Source organism: Arachis ipaensis, chromosome B02 (genome assembly GCF_000816755.2).
Source record: "Arachis ipaensis cultivar K30076 chromosome B02, Araip1.1, whole genome shotgun sequence".
Lineage (NCBI taxonomy): Eukaryota > Viridiplantae > Streptophyta > Magnoliopsida > Fabales > Fabaceae > Arachis > Arachis ipaensis.
Window position 1 is genome coordinate 91,128,070 of NC_029786.2, and position 22,546 is coordinate 91,150,615.

General features: G+C 34.2%; 2 protein-coding genes across 2 annotated transcripts in view; one reads left to right on the forward strand and one right to left on the reverse strand.

Annotated features, from left to right (window-relative positions):
* Positions 1–6,907, forward strand: part of LOC107625708 (TMV resistance protein N-like) — an 11,186-nt gene extending 4,279 nt beyond the window's left edge. Inside the window, exons 2-7 of the mRNA XM_016328403.2 lie at positions 2,492–3,590; positions 3,674–3,949; positions 4,201–4,968; positions 5,288–5,714; positions 5,990–6,054; positions 6,605–6,907. Of these exons, the coding sequence (XP_016183889.1) occupies positions 2,492–3,590; positions 3,674–3,949; positions 4,201–4,968; positions 5,288–5,714; positions 5,990–6,054; positions 6,605–6,676 (2,707 nt within the window). The 3' untranslated portion in view covers positions 6,677–6,907. The remainder of the gene's footprint in view (positions 1–2,491; positions 3,591–3,673; positions 3,950–4,200; positions 4,969–5,287; positions 5,715–5,989; positions 6,055–6,604) is intronic.
* Positions 8,035–17,400, reverse strand: LOC107625710. The gene is made up of 8 exons (XM_016328404.2): positions 16,635–17,400; positions 15,214–16,255; positions 14,503–14,972; positions 13,271–14,366; positions 12,812–13,090; positions 12,050–12,730; positions 9,067–9,984; positions 8,035–8,869 (listed from the first exon to the last, which is right to left on the reverse strand). Exons 1-8 carry the CDS (start codon positions 17,111–17,113, stop codon positions 8,090–8,092), a joined length of 5,745 nt encoding a protein of 1,914 aa, XP_016183890.1. The 5' UTR covers positions 17,114–17,400; the 3' UTR covers positions 8,035–8,089.

The following is a 22,546-nucleotide window of genomic DNA, read 5'->3' on the forward strand; positions in this document are numbered from 1 at the left end:
CTCTCTCTCTCTCTCTCTCTCTCTCTCTCTCTCTCTCTCTCTCTCTCTCTCTCTCTCTAATGAGAATCATTTTTCCTTTTGTACCTTAGTCTTTTGTACCTTAGTCAGAGCCATGGTTAGGGTTCCTTTAAAGTCAACTTCTTGGACCTTGGGCTATCAGACATCATTCCTTCTTTTTCTTCAATCAACCCCAAAATTAGGAATTTCAAATATGGTTCTTATTTGACCGAAGAGTGCAGAACAGCAAAAATTTGTTTGTCCAGTGACAATTCCAAATCCAAACCCTTAAAATTGTGCTTTGACTCTAAGTAACAATTTGAGCCATTAATTAACAGCAAAGATAATCAACCACTATTTTCTTCATCTTTTTCAAAATGACATTGTAGAAAGTAGGAGAAGATGTAAAGAAATAAACTTGCATGCAAATGAAAATAATCTACCTTTTTTTATTTACTTTCTCTTTCTTTTTTCTCTGGTGTTAGCTCGAAGATGAAGCGCGCACTCTCTCTCTCTCTTGTGTTTACCCAAAGTGCATAGGTGAATCCTAGCTTAGGTTTGATTCACTAAAGCTTGGTTGGCATTGGGTTTGGTCTGTGAATCCTTTTTCCTTTCAACACACTTGAGTGCATTTAGCTTCATTTGTTTAGGCTGCATTCAAACTATTTTGGCCTGCATCACTAAATGAAACAATCAAACTCAATTGGGTATTTAACCCAATAAATCAATGTTTGTCATCATTAAATTAATTATATTCTTAACTCAACAAACTTGGATATTAAAATTGCTTGGATGTGAAGAATAATTTTACAAAGAGAAAGTCTAGGGAGCCAGCACTTTTATTTAAATTTAGCCAGTACTTAACCAGCAAAAAAAAAAGTAAGTAATCCCACACCATTAGATGTAATTCTACACTATTAAAAATACTAATAATGACAAATTGATGGCTACAAATCACAAAATCTGCTGGTCTCCTAACACTCCTCTTTATAAAAAAATATGTGTGTAAAAAAAATTTGCACATGAACACTACAACTAACAAAGTGTCTTACTTTTTAGATTTTAAATAATTCTTTAATTATATTCTTTATATTTAAATGATTAAAATATATATGTTATATTTTAAAAATATAAATAAGATCATTTTTGAAGAGTCAAAATATATTTTTTTTCTTTCAAAAATTATTTTGTCAAAAATTATATCTTAGGATCAAAATAATAATCAAATAATAGTTTACTCTTAAAATAATAACAATTTTTTTATTTCATAGTATAACTCTTTTATTTTAAAGATCAAATCTTCAGTTTAAAGGATTTGAAATATAATTTAATAGAGTAGTCTCATTATATATCTATATGTTCTTGTATTATGTATTTTATGTCTTTGTTAAAATGTAAGGGTTGAAATTAGATATCTAATACATTTCTCAAAATTTATTATCAAATTACCATTATTTTCAAATTATTTATTCGTAGCAGTTTTTGTTGCAGTGGTGGTATTTTTTTGTTTCTTCATATGCCACGATTTTTGCTACACTGGCAATTTTATTTTTCTTCCTGTAGAGTGCATAAATAGTAGCAATATACATGGAAAAATAATGTTAAAACATCCATAAACTCTCTTGATAAATTTTAGTTGGCTTTTTAAGTTTCTTAAAAGCTTAAGGTGTTAGGTTGCATTTAGATTTTCTTTTCAAAAAAGAAACATAAAAAAAATAGAAAGCAGAAATAGAGGAACAAAAACGAATATATTTTATTCCCACTCTCTTAAAATTTAAAAGTATAAAAATTCAAAATTTTGTTTTCCTTAAAATTAAAAAAAAAACAAAAAATAATTATGTTTCTGTCCATATCAATACAACTAAACAAATTGGTAAGGATTTATATGTAATTATTTTTATAAAAAAATAATTAAAAATTATTAAATAATAATTTAATCAAATTTTTTAAATTATTTAATAATTTTTAAATATCAATTTCACATAGAAGGTTGCACCGAACAAATCTCTTTATCTACTTTCTTTCTCAACGACATTATCCTTGTACATGAACAATTTTATACTTAGACAACTTTCTTTTGTTTCTCCTTTAGATCTTTCCCTCTCAGCGTGTTGTTTCTCTTACACACACCCTTCCAAGCATCGCATGCTCTCTTGTAAATTACTCGGATGGTTTAAAATCTCTATCAATTTACAAATGTTGTCCTCTCCCTGGGGTTGGATCATGGATCTATTCTTTTTTCTAGTAAAATTTTTCCTCTTCGTTCTATAAATGGACTAACGACTAAGTATATGTTATTTTATTTTTCAGAAGATAAGAGTATACATTTTATAAATAGATGGGAGAAAGTGTCTTTAGAGTTTAGATATCTCACGAGAAGGAGAGTATTATTTTCTCTGATATTAATATTGATAATAATAATAATCTAAAGAATGATTCTTTATCATAAAATCAATTATGCCTCTTTTATGTAATGGTTCATTTTGTTTTGTAGGAATCAAGCTGAGGATATCAATAGGATTGTAGAAAGTATCACTGCTTTGCTAGACAATACAATCTTGTTTGTTGCTCAACATCCTGTTGGAGTAGAGTCTCGTGTACAACATGTGATCAATCTGTTAAACTCCAACAGATCCGATAATGTTTTGATATTAGGAATATTGGGAATTGGGGGAATTGGAAAAACAACTATTGCCAAAGCCATTTACAATCAAGTTCATGGTTGTTTTGAGGGTTATTGCTTCCTTCCAAATATAAGAGAATTTTGGATGCAGAGTACTAGCCAAGTTCATTTGCAAGAACAGCTTCTTTCAAACATCTTCAAAGCTACAAAGATAAGGATACATAACATCGACTCTGGAAAAATTATATTACAACAAAGACTTTGTGGGAAAAAGTTGTTTCTTATCCTTGATGATGTTGATGAATTAGACCAACTAAATGCATTGTGTGGAAGTCGAGAATGGTTTGGTCCAGGTAGTAGAATAATCATCACAACAAGAAATGAACATCTTCTTAAAGTTCTTCAAGTTGATCACATTTCTAGGATGTCAATATTGGACCATGATGAATCTATTGAGCATTTTAGTTGGCATGCATTTAAGCAAAAATGTCCCAAGAGAGAATTTCTTGAACTTTCTAAGAAGGTAGTTGCCTATTGTGGGGGATTGCCACTAGCTCATGAGGTTATTGGGTCTTTGTTGTTTGATAGGATGGAAAAAGTGTGGGAAAGTGTATTGGAGAAACTCACAAGAATTCCTAACCATGAAGTGCAAAAGAAGCTAAGAATAAGTTTTGATAGTTTAGTTGATGATACAATCAAAGAAATTTTCCTTGACATAGCATTTTTCTTTATTGGGATGAGTCGAAATGATGTGATACACATTTTAGATGAATACAATGCTGAAATTGGAATAGACATCCTTATAGATCGAAGTCTTGTGACTGTTGACAACAATAACAAGCTTGGAATGCATGATTTGCTGCGAGATATGGGAAGAGAAATTGTTCGCGAGAAATATCCCAAAGAGCCAGAAAACCGTAGCAGGTTATGGTTACAAAAGGAAGTGATTGAAGTGCTACAAACACATATTGTAAGCTAAATAAACATAATGAACCAGTATATTATCTAAGCTACTTTTTAATTTTTTTTTATTTGTCCATTTTATTTTCACAGGGGACAAGAGCAACTGAGGGACTAGTCTTGAAGTTGACAAGAACCAATACAATTTGTTTGGAGGCTAAAGCATTTAAAGAGATGAAAAAACTCAGATTGCTTCAACTTGTTGGTGTACAACTTGGCAGAGATTTTGAATATATCTCAAGAGATTTGAGATGGCTTTATTGGCATGGATTTCCTTTGAAAAACATACCACCAAACTTTTCTCAGGAAAATGTAGTTTCCATTGAGTTAGAATCCAGTTGTCTCAAATTAGTGTGGAAGGAACCGCAGGTATAAATTCCTAGTTTTTGCATTATCTTTCAAAAAGGATTAGATTTCGCTGCCTACATTACACACTCTGGTGAGGCACTTTTCCAAATTCTGTGTGGGATACTTCTGCTTCCAACTGTCTTTCCAGAAAGGATTATCTCAATTTTTTTTCTCTTTTTTCTAGTTGTACTTGTTATGATTAAGCTATGCTCAAGATTTTCATAGCCTATCTTGATCATTTCTAATATAATTTATCACTTTTTTTTTTTCAGTTTCTGGAGAAGTTGAAAATTCTGAATCTCAGTCATTCCCAAAACCTGAGACAAACCCCAAACTTTTCATACTTGCCAAATCTTGAAAAGCTGCTACTCAAAGATTGTTCAAGGTTGTCTACAATTTCAGACACGATAGGACATCTGAAAAAGATTCTTGTAATAAATTTAGAAGACTGCATTAGCCTTGGCAACCTGCCAAGAAGCTTTTATAAGTTGAAATCTCTGACCACTCTCATCATTTCCGGATGCTCAATGATTGACAAATTGGAAGAGGACTTGGAACAAATGGAGTCATTAATAACTTTAATTGCAGATAAGACTGCAATAACACAAGTGCCATTTTCAATAGTAAGATCAAAAAGCATTGGATATGTTTCTCTGTGTGGTTATGAAGGATTCTCACGTGATGTGTTTCCCTCTCTCATTTGGTCATGGATGTCACCAACAAATAATCTTTCATCTCTAGTTTCTGCCCCAGAACTTGTTTCCTTCTTAGATTTACCAAAGCTTCAATATCTTCAAGTAGAGTGCAACTCAGATCTTCAATTAGCTGAAGGTGTAACAAAAATTTTGGAAATATTGTATGCCACATACTACAATGAATTAGAAGCAATTCCAACAACATCACAAGTCTTGAATATTGAAACTTCAACAATAATTGATTTTCGCAGTGAATTTCAAATTAATGGATTAGTGAAGTCTCTTTTAATTGAAGTGGGAGCGAAGAGCCAAGTCAGTGGTATTCTTAAGGAAAGAATCTTACAGGTAAATTTCTTATCTCTCGCTATAAAAATTATTCTTTATGAGTCTAAACATTCAATTACAATTACTTGGTAGGAACATCGATTATTACACTAAACTTTTAAAAAATTGAACTTTTTAATCTAACTTTTTATAGCTTCAATTTTAGTTTGTTGTATAAAGTATGATGTGGCAAATTACAATTAAATGTTGTATTATGTGGCAAATCTAAACATACATCGTTCTTCTTCTTCTTCTTTTTTTTTTTTTTTTTTGGTTATTTATTTCTCTCTTTGTTTCGTACTTGCTTTTAAACCTATTTTCTTTTAATTTCATTGTCCAGAAATTAAATACGAATGACCATGATCGTCAATCTGTGCTGCCCGGTGACAATTATCCTGATTGGTTGACCTTCAATAGCGAAGGTTCATCCATACACTTTAAAGTTCCTCACATTAACGGGCGTGACTTGAAGACAATGATGTTATGCGTTGTTTATTCTTCTTCCCAAGACACAATCTCATCAAAATGTCTTCAAAATGTGTTAATCATAAATTACACAAAGTATACCATTCAGGTCTATAAACGTGACACATTAGCCTCTCTTCAAAATGAGGACTGGCAATGCATAATTTCAACTTTGGAACCTGGAAACATTGTGGAGGTTCTTGTTCTTGTTTATGGCTTTGAATTTGTTGTGAAGAACACAACAATTTATCTCATATATAGTGAATCAACTAATGAGGAAATTGAGCATAGCAACAAAACAGGTAAGTATGTTGTTTGGCATACATGAACATGTTAGAGTCTATTTAGTTTGTATTTTTATTTTCATTTTTTACATCATTATTAGTGAAAATTTTTTACGATGAAACTATAATAAATCACTTTTAAATTTTATTATTAAAAATTTAAAATAAATATAAAAACAAACAAATATTATGCCTATTTTATAAGTATCAATGACTTGTTTAAACCTTAATGAACGATAATATGATAGCTACTAAAAAATGTTAATGCAATATTCATGGTGATCATATGGCAGGAGATAAGGATTCAACTTATGTGCCAGAAGTTAAGAATGTTGTTGCTTCGACTAGTGCTAAATCTGTAAGTTGTTATATCCTTATCATACTCATTATTTAAGTTGCTTAGCTTGTTTAGTTGTTTAAATCTAGTTTGTGTAGACTCTATTTATATGATGACAATTACAGATGTTAATTTTAGACTAATTTTACATTGAATTATTTTTGTATACATTTTTTTGTGTATATCTTTTTCTTTTATTATTATTCAAAATGATTGATAAGAATTGAGAGAAGATTAAAAATTTATCAGTTATACTATAAAAGAATAGCTTACAAAAAAGATAAAGAATAAAATTTGCTAAAATATTTTTTTCTCAATTAACATATGACATGTTATGTATATCTTGCCAAAGTGATATAAGCAGAAAATTATAGTTGTCTAGCTAATGGTTAACCAACAAAGAATATAAATTATCCATGAAATATCATTTTAATTATCAAAATTGATATTTTAAAAATTTTGAAGATCAAAATAGAAATGTTTAAGATTTTAGAAATAAAATCAACTCTTTAGTCTCAGTTTCCTCATTATGACTATTATTTTATTTTACAATTTTTGTTTGTGAGCTTAGAGATTGTGTGGAGCCTTGACTCTTGCTTCCTTTCTGATCTGGAAAAGTCGGCGATCTGGCAAACGAAGTTAATTCCAATTTAAGGTGCCAAGTCCCAACCTCAATTGAGGAGTTCTGTTGCATAGCTTTGGATTCGTTTCTTGTTCCTTATTGAACCGCGTTAACTGTATAAGTTAGTTAGTTAGTTAAGTGGTTGAAGGTAGTTAGTGATTAGCACTGCTTTACTGTCACGTGGGAAAAATTGTAAGTTGGTTAATTCTGTTACAGCTTGTATATATGGGTGAGCTCACTTCTTTCTTGTTCCGCAATCTTCTGATCTTTCTTCCTCACATCAACTTTTCCACAAACCGAAAAACAATCATGGTACTTTGTACTATTGCTTTCAGTGTGAGTTGATCAAAAGAGAATGTTTTATAGCCAAAGTCTTCAACGAAGGAAAACAACAACTTTTTCTAAAGGCTACATAACAGATCAAAATTTTGGTGTTTTAATAGCAAACTACCTTCCTCTTCAAATTCTTCATCGATACTTGTGGTCTACTACAAGATATCACATTTGAAAAATCAATGCCTTGGAGCTGAAACCGAAAGCCCCATGTGAGAAGAGGGAGTTAGAATCCACTATGAAACTTTGTGAGGTTGAAACTGTCAACATGAATAGGAAAGCTGCTTCTTGGGCGAAAGAAAGTGAAGAGGTTGAGAGCACTCCTATGCTTCAGAGTCTGCCTTCAGAAATACTGAATCATCAAAACAAAATTATGAGAGGAACAAAAAGTCAAAGCAATATCCTGTTTCTATGTTTTCATTTGGAGTTTTCTGCTATGGGTCTTAACTTTTACAAATCACTTAATTGATAAGTTTGTTCTGACCAAAGAAAAAAAAACGAAGATAATCAATGAAGTTTGTTCTGACCAAAGGAAAAACAAAAGAAGATAATCAATGAAGTTTGTTATGACTTTCTAGATCTCAATGTAGAAGACTAGAAGTATTGGTGTGTCTTACATTCTTCAAGAAAGACTGAGGCATGAAGTAATTTGTCGGTTTTGGATGTTCGAAAATACAAATTTTGAATGTCTGAATCAAATTGAGTAATGATTAGGAGTCTTATTTTTGTAGAAAGAATGAGAATTTAAATGAGAGGATGGGTGATTATGGGTCTGAGTGAGTGAATGATGTCAGGAATTTTTCTGTGTGAGTTGAAACATTGGTAAAAGTTTTGAGAGTTAAGAACAAGAGTGAATGAGTAAGGGTTGGAGGAGGCGCTGGTGGTTGCGTTGACCAAGAATTGAGTGGGTACAGGTTTCCTTTTTTAATTAAAGAAGAATGGATTAGTGCAAGTGAGTGTGTCTATAAAATTTGTCTTAACCCTTAAGCCATTTCTTAAATAACTGTTATATATGGCAGTTGTGCAAACTATGGCCAACACCAGTCTATAACTTTTTGATTAATATTAAGTGTTCTAATTATTACAAAATTGAAGAAAATTCTAATGTCTAGTGTTGCCATAAAGAGCTTGCTTCAAGACTGCTAGCTTCCTCTCATAACTCTGCTTTGACAACTCAGCCTTTCTGAATGCAGATTCTGATTCTTTGAGAGTGCTCACAACCTCTTCATTCTCTTTTATCAAAATTTCCAAATTCTTATTGATGTTTATAGATTCAAACTCACAACATTTCACATTGAATTGTAACCTATTCCTCTTCTCATGCAAGACTTTTAGTTTCACCTCCAATTCATTGATTTCTTTTGACATCTCATGGACCCTTTCTTTTCCTTTAGAAATTGAAGCAGAAAAGTGTCCCTGTTTGGCCTTAGCCGCTTTTAACTTCTCTTGAAGTCCATTCTTTGAGTCGATCAATCTTTGATGATTGTCTAACACTTCTTGAACAGGTGGAAAATCATTGAGAAAATCTTCATAGAAGTGACTAATCTCAGTAACCAAAGAGTGAAGATCTTTAGGAACTTGTGATGACTCTATTATTTGGCCTAATTGAGCCACATAGCCAAGAAGCTGATTCTTGATGTTAACATCTCCTACCAAGGCTTCTAGTTCATTATCCAAAAGAAGTTGCATTTTTTGGAAGATTGAAATTACAGAGAGACTTTGAAGTTCTAATGAACCAGGACTCGGGTACAGAAAGTAGCTCTCTGACAATGTTTTATCCAACTCTGCAATAAGCAAATCACTATCTTCATCAAGCTCATCTTCTTCTGAAACCATCATGGTTAATGTAAGCTCAGAAGATGTATTAGCATCAAGAGGGACCTGTACAAGAAAGTAATTAAATAGTTAGAAAAATGAACCAACAATTCGGGATTTAATTTTTAAATGTGTGTCAGTGTGTGTATGTATTAATGTTAAAAAATAGTTGTTTAAACCAAATCAATATTTAAATCATTCAAAATTTTCACATGGAATTAATACTAGTGTAAACCAAGCTGCCATTTTATATCCTTTCTTACCTGAACTAAGGGAATAAGTCCTGTCGACTTTGACTCGGATGTCTTGGTGGTTGAAATGTCTTCAACTTGCTGTCTTTTTACCACGGAAGCAACATAGAGATTATCACTTACATTTTTATCTCCAATGGCAGCAACATCATCATCATTATTATCATCAACATTTGAAGAACTTTCATTTATATCAGTTCCTACTACATAATTAGCACCAAAACCATTAGTAATTGGTGGCATGATATCAGTACCAGAAGTAGAAGCATTTCTATCCAGATTGGCTACCGTATCATCATCAACATTTGCAACAGTAACACCATCCTTATCTTCTGCCATAGCATCAACACCAGAAACAATTTCATTCATACCAGCTACTGCATCATGAACACCAAAAACAGTAACATCTTCATCATCATCTGCTGCAATGACATCAACACCCAAAGTGCCTTCATTTACAAAAGCTACAACGTCATCACCAGTAGAACAAACAGTATCATCCTCATCATCATTGAAGTGCTCCAAGTTTTCCTCAATTGGTGGTTCATCGTCATATATGAGATAAACTATGGTCTTCTTCACAATGAACCCAGATCCTAAAGCAACAACAATCCGCATGGTGTCACCAGGTTCTAGACTTGACATTAGGATTTCCCTGTCCTCATCTTTGAATGAAGCTAACTTATCTCCCTTAAATACATTGGACATGTCCCTTGAGAGATTTAGGATTTGCACATTTTCAAGAATCAGACCTGTTGTAGCGAATGTGGAAGAAGTAGAATAGTAAACAATGTGCAACATCATGGACTTCAAGTTGCGCCCATCCATATGAAGGACTTGAAAAGTCACAAAGGAACCTTCACCACTGAATGTTAACAAACCAGGATTATTGTTGTCATAAGGGAGCAGGTAATCTCCAAGCTCATTGTTCTGCGATTTTACATAACAAAGCATATATGCTTCACAAATCATTTATTTCATTAACAACATAAATGATATTTCACACAACTTTAGAAGTTATTTCCACTTCGGATCAAATTAAATAATTTTTGTATAAGATATGCTTTTATAATTTCTTTCCACGTAGAACTTTTTAACTCCGCCTATACTACACCTGTGGTACATAGCCGGTTTCAAGTTCGGATAAAGGAAGAGGGTTGTGTTAGGCCTTCGACAGCCTATATAAAAACTTAGTCGAATCTTCATGACATTGGAGCAAAGACGTTATTGCGCTAAAGCTAGGTCGTTGCCCAGAAGTAACGCGCTGTATGGCTCGTGTACAGTGTCAAATGAGCAAGAGCCACTGCATCGGTGCCTGGATGTAGTGTTAAATAAGCAAGGGTTCCCACGTTTTCGTGAATGGACGAGGGTCAATAAGTTAGTTCACAAAAAAAAAGGTAAGAATAGGTCAGAGCAACAAAATATTAAGATTTGGGACATGAAACATAGGCACTCTAATAGGAAAATTCATAGAGGTGGTGAATATCATGACAAGGAGGAAGATTAATATCACATGCCTACAAGAAACAAAATGGGTCGGTATGAAGGCTAGGAAGTTTGATACTTTCGGGTTCAAATTTTAGTATACAGGAAAGTGAAGAATCAGAATGGGGTAGGTATTATTGTAGATAAGCAGTGGAAAAATGACGTAATAAATGTCAAGAAGGTGGGATATCGGATCATCCCTATTAAACTTGTGGTGGAAGGAGGTACTTTTCATGTGATTAGCGCATATACACCGCAAGTGGGTTCGGACGAGCAATACAAGATAAGGTTTTAGGAGAATCTAAAGGGTTTGGTTCAAGACATACTTTTGGGATATAAGATTTTTTTAGGAGAAGATTTAAATGACCATGTTAGAAGAGAAGTGATTGGGTATGAGTATTCACGGAAGTCATAGTTTTGAGGTGGTCAATACCGAGAGTAAAACTATTTTAGACTTTTCTTCGATCTTTGACATTCTCATTGCAAATACATATTTTAAAAAGAGAGACGAACATATTATAACCTATAGGAGTGGTATGACAAGCTCTCAAATCGACTTCTTCTTGTTGAGGAGAGTCAACCAAAAATTTTGTATTAATTGTAAAATTATTTTAGAAGAGAGTTTAACAACATAATATAAGATGCTCTTCATGGATTTTTGCATTGAGTAAAAGTTGAGGAAAAAATATCACACAAAAGATGAGGAACAAAGAAGCTTTCGAAGACGGGTAGGAAAAGAGGCAAAGTGGGATGGGGATGAAGGCGCGGAGGAGATGTGGAGGGAGATGACAGACATTATTAGAAGAATAACAAAAGAAAAATTAAGACAAAAAAAGTGCGTCTGATTTTATATGTAACAAAAAAAGTGTCTTTAAAACTTAAAGGTAAATTCTATCACACTGCTATCAGACCAGCTATGCTTTATGGTACATAGCGTTAGGCGGCCAAAGGGAAGCACGAACATAAGTTAAGTAGGACAGAGATGAAGATGTCGAGATTGATGAGTGGTCATACGCGATTAGATAGAGTAAGGAACAAAGATATAAGAGAGAAAAAGTTGGAGTTGCACCTATTATGAAAAATATGGTAGAATCGCGTCTTAGATGATTTAGACATGTGAGAAGAAGACCGACAAATCATCCAGTCATGAGGGTAGATGAGATGAAAGATGGACAAGGAGTGAAAGGTAGAAGAAGACCTAGGAAGACCTAAGAAGACCATCCATAAGGTGGTCAAACGAAATTTACATGTAAACGGTCTCTCTGTAGACATGATACATGATAGAGCATAATGTCGTCGTTTGATCCATGTAGCCGACCCCACCTAATAGGACAAGGCTGTATTGTTGTTGTTGTTGTTTCAATAAAACTTTTTGTAGTTTGAAACAAATTCTTTTCCAAAAATGTTAAATCAAAGACAAATAGATGATAGAGTAGATATTATCTTTTAATTCATCTTTTAGCATATAGAACCAAATAAAAGAAATTATTTATAAAAGATAGGGACAAACCTGTAAAATAGTCTGTTGAAGTATCTCTGTGGTTGAGTTTTCCACCCCCATTTGAATCAAAAGGGAATTCAAAGAAAATTTTGGTTCAGAAATATCCATCCCCAATTCATTGCAATTTGCCACATTATCAGTATTCAAAGATACATCTCCTTTTATCTGAAGCCGTGGACGCCAATTTGCATAAGTGAAAACATTTGAACATTTTTGCATAACTGAAGACAACATATTATTTGGTGAAGTCCATAACCAAAACATAATTAAAGGAATCACATCACATGCCAATCCTTCATAGCCACACACAGAAACATGTCCAAGGTTTCTTAATCTTGCTAGCGCACTGGGCACTTGTGCTATGGCAGTGTTATCAGCTTTTAGCATTGCCAAAGATTCCATTTGTTCCACATCTTCTTCTAACTTATCAATCTTTAAACACCCAGAGAGGATGAGAGTTTCAAGAGATGTCAACTTGTATATGCTTCTTGGAAGTACACAAAGGTTTGTACAACCTTCTATATTGATATGAAGGATGTTTTTTAGAGTTCCAATGGTATAGGAAATCAAAGACAATTCTGTACAATCCTTGACTAGTAACTTCTCAAGATTAGGTAGGTATGAAAAATCTGGGGTTTTGATCAAGTCATGTGAATGACTAAGATTTAAAATCTTCAGCTGTTTCAACAACTACAAGAAAAGAAAATTTCAAGGCTTATGTTAGAATACAATACAAGCTTATGAATTATATGTACGCGTTAGGATTCTTACCCGGGACTCCTTCCACAGAACTTTGAGTTTGCTGTTTTCTAACTCAATGGAAATTATATTTGGTTGATAGCAGTCTATGGGAGTGTGTCTCAAAGGAAATCCATGCCAACTCATCCATCTAAGATATCTTGAAACATGTTTGAACTCTCCATTAGGTTGTACACCGGCGAGTTGAAGCAATTCAAGTTTAGTCATATTCTTAAATGCTTCTTTACTCAAACAAATGGAATTGGTCATTGGCAACTTCAAACTCAATCCCTTAGCCTTTAAATCTGTTCCCTAAATGAAATGAAAATGGAATATTACTTATTGGGAGCTGAAAATTAGCAAAAGCAGTATAACAATTAGATTTAATTTTTCAACAAATAATGCTTATTTCTTCCCCCATCAAGGGACTCTTAATGTTAGCTTTGACAGCACTTTTATTGAAACTAATTTGATCTAAAACGTAAATCATACCTCATGATTCTCTAATAGTTCAAGCACTTTCTCATCGTACCATAATCTACTTCGCTCTTCAAGTTCAGGTGATTGCTCACAAATTATTGCTCTTCCCATATCTCTTAACAAGTCATGCATTCCAAGCATATTATTGTTATCAACAGTTACAAGGTTTCGCTCTTTAAGGGCGCTGATTCCAATTTCTGCATGGAGTCCGCAACCATTTAATATCTTCACAACATCATTTCGATCCATCCCAATAAAAAAGCATGCAATGTCAAGGAATATTTCTTTTTCATAATTCTTACTTAAACCATCAAAACTTATTTGTAGTTTCTTCTGGACTTTATCATGGGGAATTAATTTCAGAGTATCCAATGCACTTTGCCATTCTTTTATTCCCATATTAAACAAATGGGACCCAAGAACTTCCAGAGCCAGTGGCAATCCATTAGAATATTCAACTACATCTGTAGATAGCTTGACAAACTTATCTTTTGGACATGCTTGTTTGAATACATGCCAGCTAAAAAGTTCAAGGGATTCAGCCCCATTCATCTCTTCTAGATTGAATGTGAGTTTACACACTCGAAGAAGATCATCATGTCTTGTTGTGATGATTACTACGCTCCCAGGACGACACCATTCACCACTACCACACAAAGCATTGAGTTGGTCCAAATCAGTCACATCGTCAAGCACAATGAGTACCCTTTTAGCACCAAGCCTTTCCTTTAATATTTGCTTCCCTGAATCAATGTTACTTATGTGTATCCTTGTTGCAATGAATATATCCTCAAGAAGTTGCTGTTGCAAGAGAACCTTTCCATTATCTTGCTGCCATGTTTCTCTAATGTTCAGGAGGAAGCTCCTGCCATCAAAATCGCGACGAATTTTGTTATAGATGGCTTTGGCAATAGTGGTTTTACCAACGCCCCCCATGCCTTTTATCCCAAGTATTAGAACATCTTTTATCTTTTGAATGTTTGATTCTTCAATCAACTTTTGCACACGAGGTTCTACTCCCACTGGATGCGCTGCAACGAACAACTCTGTCTTATCTAATAAACGAGTAACGTGTTCGACAATTCTTTTGATATCTTCACTTTCGTTCCTATAAAATATAGAGAGCAGAGATAAGCAGCAAAGTCAGTCATCACATTAGCACAAGATGAAATAATCAATTAGAAAACTCTATCAAATAATTCAAATAATATATAAGTGTGTATGAGACTTCTAAATACAAATACCTGGAGTTGATCACAGTCGTCCCTGAAAAGCTACTAACTTCACGAAGATCTGTTCTCCAACTTTGCACCTTATCTTCTTCCACTGATCTCCGACTTATAAGACTTTCAAAAGCTTTCCCAAACTCGCTCTCTTTCTTTTGATAACGTACGTCTGAGGGATCTACTTCATAGAATATGGGGTAAACCACTTGACCTTTTGTTCTATGGCATACCATGATATTCTCAAGCTCTTGCAGGCACCATTTTGAATCAGCATAGTGGGTTGAAAAAACAATGACAGAACATGCAGACAATCCAATTGCTTTTAACAATGCGATTGAAATCCGTTCTCCCCTTTGAAGTCCATCAACATCATCATCATCCTTGAAAGCAGTAATTCCAGCATTTTGGAGAGATGTATGGAGATGCGATGTAAACGTTGGACGAGTGTCCTTGCCTCGAAAGCTCACAAAAACATCGTACCTCCTTCGCTGCAAAATAATTATAATAAGAAAAAGTTGAAAATCATATCTTGGACTTGGATAATAAGAAAACATAGTAATGTATAGCAAGGAATGCTAGAGGGTCATTACATTCGTTAGCCCTTAATGTTTAAAAATATGGACTAAAGTATGCTGTTGAATGAATAGATTAAAGGAATTGGATTAATGATTAAAAGTGATGGCCAAAACCAATTAATTCTGATGACTGACTAGCATTTCTTATATATACCTGAGCATCAGTTTGTGATTGCTCTCGAACGATTTCTCTTCCAATGTCTCGCAGTAAAGGATGCATTCGAACTCTATCTTTCTCATCAAATGTTATAAGACTCCGCTCTTCAAGGAAACTAATTCCATGTTCGCTAATTCCAAAACCATAATTTAGTGTTTTCAGTACCTCCCCCCTTTCCATGCCAATACAAAAGCTAGCTATGTCAAGAAATGTTTCTTTCTCTCTGTCATCATTTAAGCCATCAAAGCTTATTTTCAAAACTTGGTGTACATCCGGATGGGGAAACCTTTTGAGTCCACCTAATACATTCTCCCACTCGTCTTTCATCTTTCCATACAATTGACAACCAATTGTTATAAGGGCCAATGGCAATCCCCCACAATATTTAACTACATCTTCTGCAAGTCTAGCAAACTCTGTTAAAGGAGTTGCTTCCCCAAATGCATTCCAACAAAAAAGTTCAAGAGATTCATTGTAATCCATTTCTTTCACTTGGTACACATAATCAACTCCAATCATACGAAGCAGACCTCTATCTCTTGTTGTGATGATTATTATACTCCCTGCACCAAACCATTCTGGACTTCCACACAAGGCATTCAACTGGTCTATATTATTTACATCATCAAGTACAAGAAATACCTTTTTCAGGCGAAGTTTTTCCCTTAATAAAGCTACTCCTGATGCGATGTTTTGTATGTTTATCTGTGCTTTGCAAATACCATTCAATAACTGTTCTTGCAGAAAAACCTGTTGGTTATTCTCCCACATCTCCCGAATGTTTGGGAGGAACATTGGCCTATCAAAACCGTGAGGAATTTGATTATAAACACTTTTCGCAATGGTTGTTTTACCCACTCCTCCCATCCCCCATATCCCCATTAACACGACGTCTTCTAGTTTATTAGAATGAAACTGTTGAATCAAATGTTCCGTGCGAGATTGTACTCCCACTGGATGGCTTGCGATGAACAAGTCTTCCGAAGCAAGTAGAGTAGTTATATGTTCAACAATCCCTCCGATAATGTTAACTTCATCACTGCAAAAATCAACCAACGATTTTACGCAATTAACGATTCTAACTTTTTCCAATGAATTCAACTAAACTAATGAAAGTAATGTATTTGTGGATAAATATATAAATTATGTATATTTTATATTTGAATATCTATTTTTATACTTGTAATTAATTTAGTAGCTTATTTTTTGTGATATAATTGTCTATTTTTGGAACATTTTGAAAATAAAAAATATAAAAAAAAAAGAAAAAATATATATTTCATTGTTTTTTTTCCATTTTGAAAAGAAAAGTGTTAGGAACAACAAATTTTGTAATTTGTAGTCATTAATTAGTTATTATTAATATTTTTAATGATGTGAGATTATATGAGATTTCTCACTAGCAAAAATGGAATTACCTGCCTCTATTGATTACAATTCCAGGAAGGTTAGCAGCATCAGTGAGCGCAGCCCTCCATGCGTGGACTATCTCATTCTCATATGAGTATGTTTGACTAAAAGCTGGACCTAACTGGCGGCGTACATATTCGGGATCAACATAGTAGAATAGCGGAATGACAGTTTGACCTCTAGTGCTTCTACACTCCATTATTTTCTTCAACTCGTCCAGACTCCATCTAGAACCAGCATAACTTTCTGAGAAAACAACAACCAAAAGTCTAGAAGCTTCGATTGCTTGAATCACTGTGTATGTCATCTGGTCTCGTCTCCCATACACCACCTCATCGTCAATGAAAGCATGAATCCCAGCTCTCCTCAAAGCGTCATAGAGATGTGAGGTGAATCCGTAGGGACTGTATGGGCCTCGGAAACTCAAATACACATCGTACTTCCATGATGGATCGGGGATTCTTTCTGCTGATTGGTAGTAAGACATGGGCGATGATGGATTAGAATGAAGAACAAAGGGATTCTTCGTTGGGTAACTGATGAAGAAACTTTATATGATTATAAAGTCAACGCACAAATCAGATCACAGCATTTGCATATGCAGCTCTATCTACGTATACTGCTTAACGTTTTGTTCATATGTTGGAGATTAGAGATTAGTACATGTACAGTAGTAATAAACAATAAAGATTAGATTATTTTTGCTCCACATATATTTGCTGGTAATTGTTGAGCATCATTTAGCTGTATAAACTAAAGGGTCTATTATACATACTCTATATCCTGATAAATTTATTTAAGGTAGTTATCACTTATTTTCTCTTATATATATAAATAATAATTTTTTTTCGTTTTGAAGTATCAATAATTACACTCTACACATTTTCGTGGTGAATGTCATTGTTTATTGAGCTAAAAGATTCCAATTTGTTCGTTATTACTTAGAGATGCTCACACTCTTGTCTATGTTGTTAAGACAACTTTACTTGGGCCAACAACATATGAAAAAAAAATGTAAAAGGACATTTATGGTTGTTCGTTATTAGATCAGACATGCACCGTCATAAAATTAAAATTATAATTTTAAGTTATTTTGTTAAAATTAATTTGAATTATAATAATTTGAAACTAATAAAAAAGTAATAAGTTATGCATTGTTTATTTTTTTTAATTTAGTGTTAATTGTATTAACTCTAAAATAGTTATTAACCGATTTCAGTAATTTATTTTTTTCAATAAATTAGACATATATAGTTATATACTGAATCTAACCATAAATAATCTAGTAATCCCTAAATCCACCAACAAATTGTTATATGTGTAAGAACATATCAAAATCAACTAAAAATGAACAACAAATTATTAGAGAATTTTAATGCAGAAAGTTCTCCAATAAACAATAAATAATTTAAACCCACGAAATAATAACTCAACACTATCCTTTGATGCCTACAAAATATATACATGAAACAATACTATATCAATGTTAGTATATAAAATGATATGATTAACGTAATTATAAAATTGTTTATCAGGAGAATAAAATAATACGAATTTTTTATGATAATTCTAATATTCTCAAGTTATAAATGTACTGTAACACCCTACCATACAGAGTCTTATGCTTAAGTCATAATTCCGAGATGGCAAGGTATTACGACCTCTAGAATAAAAATTTAATACATATAGTAGTATGAATGATTGATTATAACTAGGAGCCTTGTAGAAAAAAGGGGTAAACAAAAACCGTAACTCGAAAGCGCAACACTCCGATCGATAACGTAACGAACAGGTATAAACTAACGCGAGATTATAGATATACAAAGGAGTGTCAAAAACAGGAATATCAAGACTCAAAGTCCGGTTGCGAAGAATACCGGTCCGAGCATAGCAATATATACATATGATAAAATAAGGAAACCCCAAAGGAAACCCAAAGGGACACAAAATACAGAAACCTATTCTCCAAAATCTCCTATAAGAGGAGTCATCACAGTTTGTATTATGTAAAGGAGATAAAAGTATCTAAGCAAAACATATAAACCAAAACAGAGTCCCGAGAACAAAGGATCTTCGCTAATCCAGAAGTCTCCAGCATGCCTCAGCGAGAAACCTCACGTCCTGCATCTGAAAACCACAAAATCCGCATGGGTGAGAACCAGAGGTCCCCAGCATGGTAACAGTTTCCACATATATAATACATAATAATAGAGGAAAGCCGAAGGCAATCCTAGAACTTCCTCCAGATAATATCAAAGCTTATAAACAAGCTAAACCATAAGTGGCAACTGACTAAAGATCCTTCAATCTAACTAATACTTTCCTTTCCAATTCCTTCAGACCTCCCAACCACCAGCAGGAGTATAATATAGCAAACACAGTTATATCAGACAAGAGATTTACAAATAGGAACAGATAAGGCATTTAGACAATTAGCAAGTAATATGCAGTCAAATAGGCAATCTCAAACAATTCATATAGTATGCATATGATGAATGCCTGTCCCTAGTGGCTGATGATATCATCTGTCGGTTATAGAGCCAACCCGACAAGTCCTGGTAGCTAACCATTGGACTGTCCCTCTGTCGTGTCTCCCCAACTCGAGTTATACTCAATATAAATTGATCATAATCATGATCCATATCCATCACCCTCACTGGTGAATATTCATGGGGGTGAGCTCATCCGGGGCTTTCATAGTGCCTGGCCACCCTGACGACATAGGGTCAAAAGAGCTTCGAGTCTCAACCTGGAGCACGTGGTGGCTAGCCACTGCTTCCTCCCAGGGAAACCCTCATCTCCGATAGTGGAAGTGCAAACATTCACAATTCATTCAACAGCATATATGCATTTATACTTAGCCATAATCATGGCTCCGCCATAACACGGCAATAATCCAGCCATCCGGCTCACGGTTAAATCCATAATCAGCCAATTCATTAACAATTGCGGCCCTTCAGCCCATGGCATAACAAGCACTTCCACCGCCATCCTCCGCATCTCACATAATCATCTTTGATCCTCATAGATCATTCATTTTTCCCTTGCTTCACTCGCAAGTTACCACATTCACTAGCTCCTTGTCTCATTGCTAGGCATATCATAATGATTTAAGACATAAGTGGTGAGATCGGAGGCTTAGAAGTATGAAATTTGGCTTTTAAAACTCAAAAATCAACTTTGGGATGAAAACAGGGCCACGCGTACGCGCACTCCACGCGCACGCGTGGATGGCCACAAAACTCATCGACGCGCAAGCGTCATACGCGCGGACGCACGGGTTGAAAAATAGCCAAACGACGCGCAAGCGTCAGCCACGCGTACGCGTGGGTGCTCTTGCGCCCCAGGCACAAAACTGGCACAACTCTGGCCCAACTCTCTGGAAAATGGCTGGGCATTTGGTGCAGCGCATCGACGCGCTCGCGCACACCACGCGCACGTGTGGATGGTACTTTCTCGAAGAACGGCGCGTACGCGCCAAGTGCGCCTACGCACGGGGGTCATTCTGCTAAAAATTTTCTAAGTTAAAAGCTGCAGAATTCACAGATTCAACCCCCAATCTTCCGACGGACATAACTTTCTCATTTTAAATCGTTTTTCACCCATTCTTCGAATGGCATGGACATCCCGGATCCAATTTTATTTCTAAATAGATTTGGCACAAATCAGAGATCCGTAGTCCAAGTTATGCCCCGTCAAAGTATATCCAAAAACCATGTTTTCATACAAAACCACAAAGTGCCATTTTCAACTCTTTTCAAAATCAACCAAAACATGCCAATTTCAACCCTTTTTGAAATCAATCAAAATGTACCAAAATCAACATCAAGCCATTCTCAACTCACACATTGACACTTTACCAAAATTTCCAAAGTCGCCATCTAACCATTTTAACACTTCTCAATCAAATGGCAAAAGGGCAAACACAATATCATATCATACCTCCTTCCTCATCCCAATCTCCAATAATACCATTTCTAATCAACCATCATTATACATAATCAACATCATACTCACCATCAACATGTTACCACCCATCAATTCAACCTCAATCATCCATCAAGCATATATCACAACATGCATTTCTCATATATCACACAATCAAGGCATCAATATTCATAATCACATATATTATCACATCATATATCTCAACCATTCAACAACATCAACAATTCAATTCCTATCTTAGGGCCTCTAGCCTAAGTATTTCCTACTACATTACATATTAGATACGGGAAACCGAGACCATACCTTAACCGATTTCCCAAGCTCAACCGGAGCACTTCCAAACCACTTGTCCACAAGCTCTCAAGGTATCAACACCTCCAAGAATAGATTTTATCACACAAAATCCTCTTCCAAGCTTTCCAAAACCACCAATCAAGCTCCAATATTCACATACACACAACCTAAGCCACAATCATCATACCCATACACAACATCTCAATACCCAAACATCATAGAACAACAAATTACACTAGGGTTGAGAATCTTACCACACCCAAGGTCCAAGGAGACAAGATTAACCTTCTCCTTTAAGAGAGTTGGGTCCTATAACATCAAAGAACCCAAAATCTCAACATTTCACCTATGAAACTCGAAAACAAGGGTTGGAATTTCGAATAGCAAAATATGGCTTACCTCAAGATTGATTGTATGGGTTTTGTAGAGCTCTCCGCGGTGAACGCGTGGCCACAAACGGTGCGGCGATCGGAGCTCTAGATCAAAAGTTATGATGGTTTGAAGATCAACCAAGGGAGAGAACTTGAGAGAGTGTTCTTCCCTTCCTCTCCACCATTTCAGCGTGTTTGAGTATTGTGTGAGGAGAGAGAGTGCTGAAAACTAGGGTTTTGGTTTAGTTTAGTTGGGCCAAGGGCCCACTTTTGATCCGGTTGGCCCGGTTTGGCCCGTTTGGTCCAATCTTAGTCCGATTTCTATAAAATTGGTACCGAAATTCTCGTCTCAAACTCCTCTATCACATTTAGCCATAAAAATAACATTTTTGGCTTTCAAGAATAAATTCTCATTTATGGATTAATTAGCCGTTAATTAACCGAGTCTTACATGTACAATAAGAATGCATTACCCATTAGCACCTAGAATTTGTCAATTTTTTAAATTGATAGTAATAAATTTTAATAAATTAATAAATTTAATTAAAAAATTTCGTTATCATCTCTTCATTATAAGCTCTAAAAAACTTCTCTATATACCACATTCATAGTGCAGTTATCTTCCAAGTGTTCGTGATCTTGCAACAGCACTTGCAGACCATCTTTACTCGTTACTCTTGCCTTTATTTTCTAAAATTTTTCATTACATAATCTACCGTAAGTAATACTGTTGATAGAATCGTATGCCATTATTAGGTATGAAAAATAATAAACAGAAAATGAACTATGTCTCAGGTACGAATTTTCTAGATGATAAATAATTGTTACAATTCACGGTTACTCCTTATATATATATATATATACACACACTCATTGTACACGATAATAATTGGCCAATATTTTTAATGGAGATATTTGCTACAATTAGATAAAAATTATGCCATTATCTTTTATTAACCTTTATGATTAATTCAATGGAGATACTTGCTCAATATATATATTATCTACATTAATTATGTGCCAATATTTTTAGGAAAGAACTAAAAGAAGAGATATATAAATATATATAATATTGTTACTCTATAGGAAGCAGATATAAATTGTTGCGTTCTTTTTTATTATGTTATACAACTTAAAGTTATAGTATTATGTTACTATTAATTATAGATACATACTACAATTATATCAAATTTAATTATAAATTTAAATAAATAAAATAGATAATAATCAATATTATTTTTTTCTTTTTTACATTCAATATTTACTATAAATATAAAAAATAAAATAACTAATGAATAAAAATATGA